General features: G+C 25.4%; 4 protein-coding genes across 5 annotated transcripts; 2 read left to right on the forward strand and 2 right to left on the reverse strand.

Annotated features, from left to right (window-relative positions):
* Nucleotides 1–1,463: 1,463 nt before the first annotated feature.
* On the reverse strand, nucleotides 1,464–2,634 carry LOC129607530 (TM2 domain-containing protein CG10795). The gene is made up of 4 exons (XM_055518562.1): nucleotides 2,363–2,634; nucleotides 2,270–2,313; nucleotides 2,124–2,205; nucleotides 1,464–1,861 (listed from the first exon to the last, which is right to left on the reverse strand). Exons 1-4 carry the CDS (start codon nucleotides 2,524–2,526, stop codon nucleotides 1,576–1,578), a joined length of 576 nt encoding a protein of 191 aa, XP_055374537.1. The 5' UTR covers nucleotides 2,527–2,634; the 3' UTR covers nucleotides 1,464–1,575.
* Nucleotides 2,635–3,586: 952 nt separating this feature from the next.
* LOC129607275 (polypeptide N-acetylgalactosaminyltransferase 3) lies at nucleotides 3,587–6,742 on the forward strand. Its single transcript, XM_055518162.1, has 8 exons — nucleotides 3,587–4,023; nucleotides 4,084–4,181; nucleotides 4,370–4,550; nucleotides 4,612–4,778; nucleotides 5,014–5,329; nucleotides 5,407–5,551; nucleotides 5,612–6,391; nucleotides 6,458–6,742. The coding sequence occupies exons 1-8, from the start codon at nucleotides 3,890–3,892 to the stop codon at nucleotides 6,605–6,607; spliced, it is 1,971 nt and encodes a 656-aa protein (XP_055374137.1). The 5' UTR covers nucleotides 3,587–3,889; the 3' UTR covers nucleotides 6,608–6,742.
* LOC129607276 (surfeit locus protein 6 homolog) lies at nucleotides 6,628–7,843 on the reverse strand. Its single transcript, XM_055518163.1, has 2 exons — nucleotides 7,587–7,843; nucleotides 6,628–7,532 (listed from the first exon to the last, which is right to left on the reverse strand). Exons 1-2 carry the CDS (start codon nucleotides 7,744–7,746, stop codon nucleotides 6,739–6,741), a joined length of 954 nt encoding a protein of 317 aa, XP_055374138.1. The 5' UTR covers nucleotides 7,747–7,843; the 3' UTR covers nucleotides 6,628–6,738.
* Nucleotides 7,844–8,411: 568 nt separating this feature from the next.
* LOC129607352 (zinc finger protein ubi-d4) lies at nucleotides 8,412–13,782 on the forward strand. Of its 2 annotated transcripts, none has more exons than XM_055518307.1 (4): nucleotides 8,412–8,905; nucleotides 10,120–10,374; nucleotides 10,448–11,192; nucleotides 13,666–13,782. In XM_055518307.1, exons 1-4 carry the CDS (start codon nucleotides 8,533–8,535, stop codon nucleotides 13,718–13,720), a joined length of 1,428 nt encoding a protein of 475 aa, XP_055374282.1. In that variant the 5' UTR covers nucleotides 8,412–8,532; the 3' UTR covers nucleotides 13,721–13,782. The 2 variants fall into 2 exon arrangements, with proteins under 2 accessions (XP_055374282.1, XP_055374281.1); XM_055518306.1 differs by lacking the exon at nucleotides 13,666–13,782 and adding an exon at nucleotides 11,289–12,451.
* Nucleotides 13,783–14,043: the final 261 nt, after the last annotated feature.

Here is a 14,043-nt window from a genome sequence, read left to right on the forward strand (position 1 = left end):
AATACCTATATGTGAGTGGTTTGCGGTGAAATTATTTAGTAGGTAGTAAGCACAGAAAACAAAAGTAATGCATACAGAATATTTAAATCTAATTCAAAGATCAATTATGTAATTTATAATTAAGTTGTTTTATGAACTGTTTTATCTTAATTTAGTATAGTTTTCAAAATAATATTTGCAATGTTAACTTACTTAAGTAAATAATGTAAATACATGTGTAATCCAAACTAATTAGTGATCTTAGAAGTCAGGATCACACTCCATTTGCATAGATTTGTACATTTTACAAAGATGTATATACATACATACACATATGCTAATATATGTACATTGATGCAGTTTATAGGTAAAAAACTCATTAAAAAATATTGAATATATTGAATATTTTGTATATTTTATTACATTTTTCAAAACACTTGGAGTATTTCATATGTAGGTAGGATTATAAGGCACCTACCTACTATTTTTTGAATCTTTTTACTATTTTTTTAATGATACGTACTCATATACATATGTTAACTACTAATGTTCTCTTAAATAGATGCATATATACATATGTACATATAACACAATTTAGAGATCACTTTAATCATTAATTAAGATTTTAATTAATTTTGTCACATAGGTAAATAACCATGTTAATTAAATTCTTATACTGTGTACATAATATGTATAAGAATTATGTACATATGTATGTATTTTATTATTTTAAATAAGTATCCAATTAAAATTATTCAATTTTCCCCGAATTCTTCAAATTTCACTCAAACTCTAAACGAAAAATTACTTCATTAATTTATAAACCAGCCAGATCACCAACCAGACTAATTTACAATATAATTTTCATTTTATAGGTACTATATATGTATGTATATAAGGCATTATGTGTTTTTGTGAATGTATAAATGAACTTTTTTAATAATTTTGTAGGGGATTCCCCTATTTAAAATGTAAATGAAATAAAGTAGAGTTGTGAGAATAAAAGAAAAATGGTAGAATAATAATGGTACTCTGATACTAATACGACTATTTGTCAGGAGTTATGTCAATATATTGGACAGCTTATAAAAAAATTTTAACACCCCTACTTACAAACATACCTTGTTTTTTAGAGTATATTTTATAGCAGCTTGCACGATTTTAGTAAGTACTTCATAATTTTCGGTGCTGTGTGTCAGTTTGTCGCAACCATGTTTCGGAACAAATTCAAAATAAGTACCCATAGAGTGCTTAAAATTAACTGTCTTTAATAGCTCAGATTACTGTAAACTTGTGATCTGAAGTATTTATTTCGTGAGATAACCATTTAGAGAAAAATCGACACATAAATGTTTCTATATCATAATTAAAATATGTAGGTACTAGGTATTAGAACCTAGTATGTATTAAAATATGAGGATTGCAAAAATCTGATTAATCAGTTCAGATAGGTAATTTTTAGTTGAAATGAATTACAAATTGAATACAATAAATAATAACAGCCAATTTAATCAAATATTATTTACATCTAGAATTATTTTATTGAACAGTCTTAAAAAATACCAAAGTAAAATTTAAATATTACATTAATCTATATTAATTTGTGGCCCAATCATCTTGTGGTAAGCGATATGTCCAATTGTTACTTCGAACAACACGGATACCAGCACCATAATATGGAATTATATATGCTGAACCATCAGATGGACCAACTTTTTGTGTTGCTATTAATATAATATCAATCAATTGACCGAGAAACATAAAGCCCAAGGTGCAAAATTTCATTAGTCCTATTGCAGGGTATCCTAAATAAAATCTATCAATTCCAAACATCCCAAGAAACACAGACAATAATAGAGCAGTATCGAAATGATATCCATTACTAAAAAAATACAAAATAAACATTAATATCTAATTTCAATTATTTTCATTTTAATGCATTTTAAACTATCGAATGTAGACTAGGATTGGGAGAATAAAAACTTATGACTGTAATTCATATAAAGCACACAAGTTTATGATATATGGAATAAAGCTAAAAACAAAAACTTCCGTTAGGTAGGAATCAAAATGCTTAGTACAAAATTCAATAACACATTGCATTAAACCAATTTTAAAGGCTTCTCGAACTTGTTTCTACTTACGTCCATTTGCATGGCAATTCCTTTGTAAATGTATTATTTTTGGTTTCCGCACAAACTATTCCTTCAACAGCTATGCACCAAACTAAAATTTTCAAATTATTATTTATTTTTTCTTGCCATCATCTTCATTTAACATGTTTATTTACCTTTGGCCTTATTTTCTTTAGTGCAACCTCTAAATTGTTGGGTACTAAAATTGAAAAGATAAATATTGCATATTCAAAAAGAAATTTAAGTACCTTGGATCTATTTGTGATCTTTTTGGATCCGGACAAAGATATTGCCCCATCATTAAGGTGTTGCAATCTTCTAGCTCTTCTTTTGATACAGTAGTTTTTACACATAAAATTATTAAAAATGTTACATGGAATTTATTTAAAACCAAAGCACTTTTATACTGCATATCGTTTCTAAATTATTAGATCATGTCAGTAACAGTAAATATAGGAATTCAAAAATAAAATAAATTTAATATTCACTAAATTAAATTCAATCTAAAAGTATTGTTAATTGTTTATTTATAAGTTGAATAATTTGACATATATTAATTTTATGAGTAGATTGCACGGCTGACAGTATTACTTTCAGCCGTAGTCGACTGACTGTTATGCGTCAGTTTTATTAATTAGAATCTGTTTGCACTATTGAAAATATCTTTTTAAGACCTTGTTATATTTGGGCCGTAAGGAAGATTTACATTATACTCAAGTGTTGAAAATTCTAGTAGTAGAATACATAAGCACGCAATTAAATTACAAAATTAAAAATGTACTGCATTTTTTTTTTTAATAATTTTATTTATGAAACTTTGCAAATTTACAAAAAAAATTTTTTTGACTTTTATTTTCCATTGTTATGTTTCTAGTGTTTCTGTGGAAGTCTTACAAATTTGTGTAATATTGTATGTATATGTGAAAATGAAATATTGAAATTTCATGGAATTATATATTTTTACTAATAAACGCCAAATAAAAGTAAAATTTTTCAGTTTACAATTTGGATGTCAAAGTATAAATACATATTTATATTTTTCTTCATTTTAGAAGAAAGGAAAATTAATTTATTAAAAACATTTTTATAAAGTTTTAATTGCAGTGTAAAAAATGGGAAAAGTTTAGATGTACCTAAGAAAAGAGAAATATTCGCTTCAGTTTCTTACTTTTAACCATGTTTGTCCGTTGGTCTTGTCAACAAGGTAAAAATATATTCAGCTAACTTCTTTTTGCAAATTTTATGCGTTTCATAAAAAAAAATCTTTTTGATGCCAACCGGGTTTGTTTTGGTGATAATCTGACAACCCTGTTTAACTTTTACAAAAATGCAAGATATGCGGTGATGTATGTACTTCTTATTACATTTTTTGTTGCATCCTATAAATATGTTAAAATCTAAATCTAATACTTTTTCTTATCAGCTGATCCTTTAACAAACGAAAAATATTTTTTCTCGCAGTCTAATTGAAATCGTGAGCAAAATTAGATTTGTTATGTTCTTTGTTTTTTTTAACTATAATAAAATAATTTATTAGTGTTGTGTTGAATTGAGAGATTGAGTAAGAAATTTTAGTTAAAAGCTACTTTTCATAAATAAAGAAGAACCAGATAAATATAATGGCAATCTTCAAAGAATAGGAACCAAATTTTATGGGAATTTCGGTCAATAACATTAAAAGTGCAATTTCTTTTGAACTTTTAATTGCCAACTCAATAGTTTTACTAAAAGAAATTTCCATAATTCATCATTCATTCATATTATCGGGATAAATCATGGGATATACTTATAGAAAATTAAAAAAGCTATGGATATTATATTTGTTCTTGTTATTTTTTTCATTTTTTATGTTTGCAATTTGTATTAACATTTATTTGCAAAATCTGGAAGAATGGCAAAACAATGAGAAGTAAATCGTGATTAGTTGTTTATTTTTAAATTAATTTAATTTTTTTTGCTTGTTTTTTAGAAAATGGGAATTAGAGTATAAGAGTAGGCAAAAACCAATACAAAATGTTGTCGCTCATTATATTGGCACAGGTAACATATTTGGAAATATGACAAAAGGTGAATAATAAAAAACAAAAATGAGATAATTTTTCATTAAACCAAAATTTGTATAAGAATCTACTTATGTACCTACACATAAATGATATAGTGTTATATGTAATTAGGTATTGAAAGTAGATTTTTCGTTTTACCTATCTATTAATTACATGAGCTTCTACTAATTAAAATTTTTAATATTTTTTTAGATGATTACAGTACAAGTAATTTTAAGCCCATCGACACAGAAGGAGAACTGGGAAAACCAGTGATAATTCCGGCCCGTGAAAGTTTTAAAATGCAAAGGCTTTTCAAAATAAATAGTTTTAATTTACTAGCGAGTGATAGAATTCCATTAAATAGAACACTTAAAGATTATCGAACATCAGGGTTAGTTTTGTCCTATGCATTTGATTTTATTTTGTTTTTTTTTTCAATAAAATATTTTTAGCTGCCAGCTTCGACAATATGATACCGATTTACCAAAAACTTCTGTTATAATTGTATTCCACAATGAAGCTTGGTCAGTATTATTGCGAACAATATGGAGTGTTATAAATAGGTCTCCATTGCACTTAATAAAAGAAATACTACTGATAGATGATGCCAGTGATAGAGGTAAATATGTGCCTAGGTAGGTCACTACCTAATTATAATATGTGCATTCACTCATCAGTTTTATATATTCATTATTGTGTAAATGTATTGTATTGTGTAAAAAATATAAATGTAAATATATTTTTTATATTCATTATTGTGTAAATATAATATCAATCATATACATAAATAATTAATATTCGCGAAAATTTACAATACCTATTTACGATTTCTTAATTTTATTTACAATTTTTAGAGTATTTAAAAGATGAACTTGAAAATTACATTGTTAATTTTCCCGTTAAAGTTAAGATCTTGCGTATGAAAGTTCGAAAAGGTTTAGTGCCAGCACGTTTAAAAGGAGCTAACGTAGCCACTGGAGATGTATTAACATTTTTAGATGCTCATTGTGAATGTACAACTGGTTGGTTAGAGCCCATGCTTCACAGAATTAAACATAATAGGAAAAGTGTAATTTGTCCTGTAATTGATATAATATCAGATGATAATTTTGGATTCTCAAAAGTATTCGAAAATCATTGGGGTGGGTTTAATTGGCAGCTAAGTTTTAGGTATAATTATACGTATTATAGAAATATGTTTGTATGAAGTTTTATTTGTTATTAATGTGAATTTATCTATCAAATAGATGGTTTGCCGTTGGTAGAAAAGAAAATGAAAAAATTACAAATGATATATCTGAGCCGATATCAACACCAGCAATGGCCGGAGGTTTATTTTCAATTGATCGTAAATATTTTTTCGAAATTGGTTCATATGATCCAGACATGAAGGTACATTAAGAACAATAATAATTGCACTTAACGAATTAATTAAAATAAATTTGCAATTAGATTTGGGGAGGAGAAAATATTGAAATGTCATTACGAGTTTGGCAGTGTGGTGGAATTGTCGAAATTAGCCCTTGTTCACATGTGGGTCATTTATTTCGAAAAAGCACTCCATATACATTTCCTGGCGGCATGGATAAAATTTTGGGAGAAAATTTGGCTAGAGCAGCCTTAGCTTGGATGGACGATTGGTCGGATTTCTTTTTTTTATATAATCCTTCTGCAATGCAATTTCGTAAAACCCTAAATGTTACAAAACGTTTGCAATTACGAGAAAAGATGTCTTGCAAATCATTTTCATGGTATTTGGAAAATGTATGGCCAACACATTTTTTCCCAGCTCCAGATAGGTTTTTCGGAAAAATTGTTTGGCTTAATGACAAAACAGTATTGAGTACAGTTTACAACAGTTTAATTAATAAAATTCCTGGAAAATTTGCTCCCCGCAAATGGTCGGATATATTTGATTTGCTTTGGTTAAATATAGACACTCTCTTGAACTCTTTAAATTTTGATGATGATAAATGTTTACGTCTTGATGGTGAGGATGGAACGTATGGCGGGGCGTCTTTCGTTAGCTCTGGTATTCTTGGTAATTGCTTGCCTACAGAGAAATTGCAGGATATGTTTGTAATAACAACAGAAGGTCATGTTATGACAAATGACAATTTCTGTTTGGATGCATATTCAAAAAAGCCTGATTCCGATCCATCCAACGGTTCCAATGTAAGATTATTTTACTGTCATGATACAAAAAGACAGTATTGGGATTATAATATTATGGTAAGAACAAAATTCCATTTATATAACTTAAAGCAAATTAAACCGATATTCTTTACTTTGTTGCAGACACAACAAATAGTTCATAAAACACATAAAACATGTCTGACAGTCGGAGATGAAAAAGATGGAAAGTATCAAATTAAAGCTGAAAAATGTAGTGATGGTGATGAAATTTTACAAAAATGGGCTCTAATTCCTCTACCCTGGCGAATTTGAAATTATTAAAATGAATATAATAGTAGACAATAAACTATAACAATATTGTGATATAAGGACCTTCTTAGATAGCTGCATATTTAAATAAATTTTTTTATTAAAACTTTTAATTTACTTATTTTTTTATTAATTTAAAAACCGGGAATTACTCGTCCTCTTTTAGATAACCTTTTCATTTTTTTAATTTTTTTGTCTCTCATTCTTTTGTTTATATTTTCTTCTCTTTTCTTTTGCCTAGAACTGATGTCCTGTTCAACTTTCTCTTGCCTTTCCTTCCAAGATTTCTTTGACTTTTTCTTTAAATCTTTTCGTTTTTTAATGGATTTATAAAGTAAATTACGATCATCTTTAACTTTTTTGCCCTGAACTTTATCGAAGGCCTTTTTCCAAATTAGTTCCTTCTTCAATTCTCTGGCTTTTTCTTCATCGCCATGTTCTTTTAGTTCATTGATTTTCTTATCAGTTTCCTTCATTTTTTTTAATATATCCCTAGGATTTTTCATAACTTTGTCTTTTTTACTTTTCAATATTTTGGCACCGGGATGGGCAGCAAAATCAATTTTTGAAAATAATATTTTTCCATTTTCATTAAAAAGATTTTTAGCCATAGGTTTAATGTCTTTTTCATCTTCATTTCCTTGATTTGCGCTATATTTTTCACTTTTGATTTTCTCATTTTTTTCTGCTTTATTTGAATTAATTAAAATTTTTTTTATTTCTTTATTTTTCTTCAATTTTTTCATTTCCTTTCGTCTTAAAGCTTTTTCAGATTTATTGTTTTTCTTGGGTGCTTTAAATTTGTTTTTGATCTTTAATAATCTATCATTTAGATCTTCTTTTTTCTTGTCCACATCTTTGAAATCTTGAATAGTTGGCAATTTGATATTTTTCTTTAGTGGTAACAAATACAAATCGGAATCATCCTCTAAAAGCAAGGATATAATTATTTGAACTTAAATTTTTTATCAAATTATCTTACTCTCTATTCTGTTCGGTACATTACATCCAACTAGCAGTTTTGTTATAAATTCATTTTCTGCTTTTATAAATTTCTTTATATTGCATTTTTTTAACTTTTGCTTTGAGTTTGTATTACTATAAATTTTACCAATAATTTCATTGCTATTATTTAATTTCATTTTAACAAACTTTTAGATTTTTAGATGGTTGTGATTTCAAACATGTGCAATGTAAAATTATTTGTTTATATTATGGCAAGTTCTAAATACACGTGAAATATGTGACTGTTGAATTGTCAATGGCTTCTGCAAAGAAAACCTGTTGGCTGTAATGTTAACTATTTTATAAAAATAAATCACAATGAGCACAGTATTTTTATCAGTTTCTAAGTTTTTGACAGCTGTCGCTTATTTATATATTGAAAGATTTATACAACAAAAACAGATTCAAGTCAGCAACGATTAACAATATTATTGAAAATGGAAATAAGAAAATATATGAGAAATAATGCCTTAATCAATTGAAATAATAATTTTTGAATTTCCGTTAGAAAAAAAAACAAACGTTCTTAGCTAATGGCTGTACAGTTTTAATCATTAGCTACACATAATATTTTAATTGGCTTTTTCTAATACTTTTGCTATTTTCCGTATAAGATATCTTTGTTTTCTAGCAATATTGTAAAAAAATTATTTTGCTTATGTAGTTAAAAAACTTTAACTATACATCAACAAAATTTTGTATGAAATTGACATACCACTTATTTTGAAGTTTACAAAAACGCGCCCAACATTTAGTACTCTTAAATGTTTGACATTTGCAGTCAAAGTAATTGACGTACGAAAAGAGCCCATTTTTGTTTGAAACAAAAAATATATAACTTGAGCGTTTTTTTTCTCCTTACATATTTGTTAAGAGATTTGTGTGTGAAAAAGTAATTTATTAATTAAAATCAATATAAAATTATGGCTGCATCAACTGAAATACAGATAGCAAATATTACAAATTTTGAAAAGATACAAAACTTTTTAAATGATTCTGCTTACAAAGAAATTTTAGAAAACAGTGAAAATTTTAATACAAGATTATGTATAGAACGCCGTCTTCGTATGCCATTCTTAGATCCACAAACTGGTGTTGCACAAAATCATTGTGCATTGTTTATGAGTAAAAGACAACGTTTACCAGGATTTCGAGATGGACAAATTTATACGTATCCATCGTCAAGGTGGCGAAAATCGAAACGACAATATTTGTTACACCATCAAAGTTACAAGGCTTTTCAATTTCGTGAAACTCATTACCAACATCATCATCATCAAGGTGAAACTGGTTCAGGTAAGCGTGAGCATAATGTTTTTTTGGTATCTTCATTATTCCTTTTTCCTTTTTCTTTTTTTTTTATTATTTTCTTATTTCATTTCGTTTCTTATTTCTTCCCTATTTTGTTAAAAAAAAAATTAAATTTGTAATTTATATTTTGATTTCTTTTATTTTGTTATGTATACATATGTATTTGGAAAATATTAAAATAAAAACGATACATTTCCTCTTACATACATACATATAAATTTTTTCCAACAAATAACTAGACCCAGAAAAATTGATTTTACGTGTTTAGTTTGCTTAAGGCTGTTTTATTTAATGATATGATGATGATGTCTTGTTTTGTTTTTATTGTTTACATTGTGTGAGAAGAATTTTTTATATATAAGTAGGTAGGTATACTCACTTATCTACCAACCAATAAGAGGAAATTGCGCGGGGAGTTTATAATAATGTACATACAAGTCAAATTGATGGCAATATGAGATTAAAAAAGTTGAGGGCATAATAAGGAATATCTTTTTTCAACTTGTGTTTTTTTCTATTTTCCTTAAGTGGGTACCTATCTTCCTACCTACCTACATATCCCCATCCGTAAAATATCATACAAGTTTTAAGATAAATACATATTATTTGTGTATAGTGATATAAATGATATATTATGTATGTAATGTAGAAAAGAAATACTGCGTCTTCTTTCAATTGATTCAAAATTATAAAATAAAAATTTACCTATATATAAAGAAGTTAATGAGCAATAAACTTTATATTTCTGAATAATTAGAATGTGTTATAGACAGATATAGTATAATAAATATTATATGAATTGTGATTTTATATAGGTACCTACCTTCCTACCAGCCTACATTTATTTTTATATGTATTTTTATTTATAATTTATTATTTTTTGTACATTCTTATTCCCATATGATTATATTTATGAATTTTAGAGAAAATTTTTATACTTGTTTATATACCTACTGAATGAAATATTAAAATTTTATATTTATAAATAAATGAATCATTATTTAATATGCCAGTGGGAAAATGGCCAAGCAAAATAAAACAGCTTTATATACACATATATCTAGTTATTGGGCTTATTTTTATAAATGTATAGTGTTCAATTTATATTGCTCTGAATGTTTTCATTTAATATAAAAATTGTAAATTTTTCAATTAAATATAATAAAATTAAAAAAAAAATAAAATTTAAAATATTTTAGCTGGAACCAGTGATGCAAATTCTTTAACAGCAGCAGCTGATAATGACAGTAAAGATAGCCACCGTAATGATGAAGAAACTAAATGGTATCATGATGAAATGGATTTAAATCATTTTGAAGACTTTGAAGAAGATTTTGATTCGGATTTAGATTTTGATGAATCATATAGTAAGCCAAGACGTAAGAAAGGTAAAACTGCAAGAAAAAGTAATGCAGATGGTATATCAACTCCTGTTAAAAGAGGACGTGGAAGAGGTAAATTAAAATGTTTTACTTTTTTTTTATATTGAAAACCAAATTACTTACTTTATTTTATAATATGTTGTAGGAGGTGGTAGAGGACGTGGTCGTGGGGATGGTGAAGGACGTCGCGGTCGAGGTTCAAATGCTTCCAGTACAATTCCACCACCATCACTTTCAACAAATAACAGTTCATCAGCATCTAATCCTGGTGATGATATACAAATGCCAGTTTTAACACCTGAACAAAAAATGTCTCCCGGAGAAGATTCTTCTGATGGTCAGCCACTATCTTTGTTAGCAGGTACAGCAACTTTATCAGCAAATAGCACAAATAGTACAACTGGGAATACAGCAAGCGCATTCAATTTAGGTTCAACTTCATCATCTGATAATAATGTGAGTACCAGTGGTAGTAGCAGTAACAATAATACGAAAACTACATCAAAAGCATCAAAACAAGTAAGAAATGATCGTGGTAAAGCTCAACCATCACCATATTGTGATTTCTGTTTGGGTGATGCACGTGAAAACAAAAAAACTAATTTGCCTGAAGAGTTAGTATCTTGTTCAGATTGTGGAAGATCAGGTCATCCAACATGTTTACAATTTACACCTAATATGATAGTATCAGTTAAACGATATCATTGGCAATGTATTGAATGTAAATATTGTTCAATATGTGGTACATCAGATAATGATGATCAATTATTATTTTGTGATGATTGTGATCGTGGGTATCATATGTATTGTTTACAGCCGCCATTGACAACACCACCAGAAGGATCATGGAGTTGCAAATTATGTTTGGAAGAATTTCATGGTGCAACAAAGTAAGATTAAAATAAAGAGAAAACTATAATTTTTTATTTTAATTTTTTACACAATTTACGTGTTTTTTTCGTCTTTTTTTTTTGTTTAATGAGAAGATTAATTAGAAATGTGTCGAATGAAAAAAAAAATACATATTGTGCAGTGACGATTTTTTTTTTTAATTTTAAAAATAATTTGACAAGGTTTATTGGAGCTGCAGAGAGTATTCGTTAGGTTTAAGTGTACCAAAATAATTAAATGTATTTAATTTGTATTTGTAGTATAACTTTGTAACGTTCAATAATTTTTGAAGAATTGATTTTTAAGAAACACACAAAAAAAATATATATTTTTTTTTTTATTGAGGATAGATCTCAAAAATATTGAATTGTTTTATAAACAAAACAGAGTTTAAAAAACTCATTTGTGAAGGTAATAGTTTCGAGTGTGAATATTAATTAATAATTTTTTAATGAATTTTAAATAGTTTTTATATAATTAAGGTTGATTTTTATTACGATATATGTATTTTTTTTAATTACATGTAATAAATTGGCTGAATATTCTACAAAATGCGCAAAACCTGTTAAGTTTATATTTATTTACATCAATAATATATGACAAATTTTAATAATATTTTCACAATATTTCTTTTTAATATTTAATTAATTTTTTTTATTTGTAAGATATAAAATTTTGAAAATCTTTTTTTTGTTTTACGTGAAGAAATATTTTAACATATTAAAGCACCAGTTGTGTTTGTTTTTGTCGTTTTGTTTCATATTTATATTTTCATACTACTAACACGCATTTAATAAAATATTTTAATTTTTAAATTTTTAGAATATGTAAGATTCTTTTAAAGACTTATAAAAATTTTATTGATATTTCATTAATTTTTTTATAAAATTTCAGGTATTTATAATTTTAAAAAACAAGTATTAACTTTTAAGAGCTTATTTCTTTCTAGCTTATTATTTTTAAGTAAAATTATTATTTTATTTTGTATGTATTTGCTGTATTTTAGATTTAATCGTTTTTATTTTTCAAGAAACTTAAAATTGCGACAATTGAAACATTTAATAAAAAATTAGTAGAAAAATATTACTGTCTAAAGTATGTGTTTTGAATTTTTGTGTTATGGCATTAAAATACATAGTATTTCAAGTTTTTATTTATAGTAATTGTATAAATAATTAATAAAATAATAATTCAATGTCTTAAATTTCATATTATATTTTTTTTAACTAATTTACTTATTCAATTCAAATGAACCTAAGTTGGAAAATGTGCTTTTGTAGAATATTAAAAAAAAAAACAATTTTTATGTATATTTTTTTTAATTATAAGATTTTATATAATAGATTGCAGCTTTACTAAATTTTTGTAGTAATAATATGATTTAAATATTTTATTACTAAATTACATACTATGAGACAGGATATAAATGTATGTTTTAATATTTTAAAATAAATTAAAAAAGAAAAAAAAAATTGCCGCAAATTAAATTAGGGTAAAAAGTATTTGTGAAATTATATTAAAAAAAAAAAAAACAAAACCAATAAAACAATGCAATATTATAGCAACATTTTAAAAGAAAATGAAAAAAAAAGTAAACTCACAAAAATAAAATTAATTGTAGAAAAAAAAATTCAATAAAATAAAATTTAAATTTTATTCTCAAAATTAATAAATAATAAATTCAAATTTAAGAATTAATTTTTAAGATTAATTAATTAAATAAAAAAAAACTTCCTAAATTATTTAAAATGAAGAAAACCTAACTTTTGGAATATATGGTAATTTTAATAATGTATCTCTATGGTTATATATAGTTAGAAATATCTAAATATATATACTATAAAGGTAAGATCATAAAATATTAGAATATAATAAAAATAAATTTAAAAAGAACAAACACTAAAATTCAAAATATTTCTTGTCATATATATTATATATTATTATTATATTAGGTAGTAAATACTGAAACAAATAAAATATATCTATATATATATATCTAAAATTTGTGTATATAAAATGAGTTTTTATTATTATTATTATAATAAATTATAGATTATAATAATATAAATAATAAAATTTATAGTAATAGTAATATTGTAGCAATAATGATAATACAAAGGGAAAAATCAAGGGCTGTTTTTGGGGAAAAAACAATTACATCCAAAAGTTTTTATTTGTTTTTAACCAAATTAAGACTTTTAGATTTGATTATTTTAATTAATGTAGTTTTTAAGATATTTTTCTTTGTTTCATAATTTGTTTTTAGTTTAAATGTATGTGAAAGTCGATCAGATTATTTTAGATAAGATGAATTTAAGGACTTTGGGAAATAAGATTTTTTTTTTTATTTTTTTAAATATTTTTGATTTGAAGTTTTTTGTATGTCGTAATAAGCTTCTATAAATTTTGAAAAATTTCTATAAATAGAGAAATTATAGTGGGGTTTAAATAACAATTAATTTTTTTTTGCAGTCGTAGAAAAAGAGGCCGTCCGAAAAAGTTATTAGAACAATACATTTATTATTGAAGAAAATCATAATTATGAAAATTTCAAAATGAAAATTGTTGTCGAAAAATCACTCATTCATTATCAATTTTCAAGTTCCTTATTATTTTTTCTCTTTTTTTTTTTTTTTGTTATTTTGTATTTTAATTTTTTGTTTTGGTTAATAAAAGTTTATGAATTGAATTATTACACCCAAAATATTTTTATTTATATTAAAAATGTGGCATAAATTTGATTCCTTTTTTTATTGTTTGGATTTTCGATAATTCAGTCTATTTTAATATAAATTCAAATTGCAAAATTTTGGAAAAATAGTTGGTTAGTTGGATAGTTGGATGTTGAAA

This window comes from Condylostylus longicornis, unplaced genomic scaffold (genome assembly GCF_029603195.1).
Source record: "Condylostylus longicornis isolate FDR11 unplaced genomic scaffold, ASM2960319v2 ptg000027l, whole genome shotgun sequence".
NCBI lineage: Eukaryota > Metazoa > Arthropoda > Insecta > Diptera > Dolichopodidae > Condylostylus > Condylostylus longicornis.

Coding starts and splice junctions, on each gene's coding strand:
- LOC129607530 (XM_055518562.1), bottom strand. CDS start 2,526: ATGCAGTATAAAAGTGCTTTGGTTTTAAATAAATTCCATGTAACATTT. Junction 2,314..2,362: donor AGATCACAAATAGATCCAAG/GTACTTAAATTT, acceptor TTTCAATTTTAG/TACCCAACAATTTAGAGGTT. Junction 2,206..2,269: donor TAAAGAAAATAAGGCCAAAG/GTAAATAAACAT, acceptor TGAAAATTTTAG/TTTGGTGCATAGCTGTTGAA.
- LOC129607275 (XM_055518162.1), top strand. CDS start 3,890: ATGGGATATACTTATAGAAAATTAAAAAAGCTATGGATATTATATTTG. Junction 4,551..4,611: donor AAAGATTATCGAACATCAGG/GTTAGTTTTGTC, acceptor AAATATTTTTAG/CTGCCAGCTTCGACAATATG. Junction 4,779..5,013: donor AGATGATGCCAGTGATAGAG/GTAAATATGTGC, acceptor TACAATTTTTAG/AGTATTTAAAAGATGAACTT.
- LOC129607276 (XM_055518163.1), bottom strand. CDS start 7,746: ATGAAATTAAATAATAGCAATGAAATTATTGGTAAAATTTATAGTAAT. Junction 7,533..7,586: donor TGTACCGAACAGAATAGAGA/GTAAGATAATTT, acceptor CCTTGCTTTTAG/AGGATGATTCCGATTTGTAT.
- LOC129607352 (XM_055518306.1), top strand. CDS start 8,533: ATGGCTGCATCAACTGAAATACAGATAGCAAATATTACAAATTTTGAA. Junction 10,375..10,447: donor TAAAAGAGGACGTGGAAGAG/GTAAATTAAAAT, acceptor AATATGTTGTAG/GAGGTGGTAGAGGACGTGGT. Junction 11,193..11,288: donor GAATTTCATGGTGCAACAAA/GTAAGATTAAAA, acceptor TTTAATGAGAAG/ATTAATTAGAAATGTGTCGA.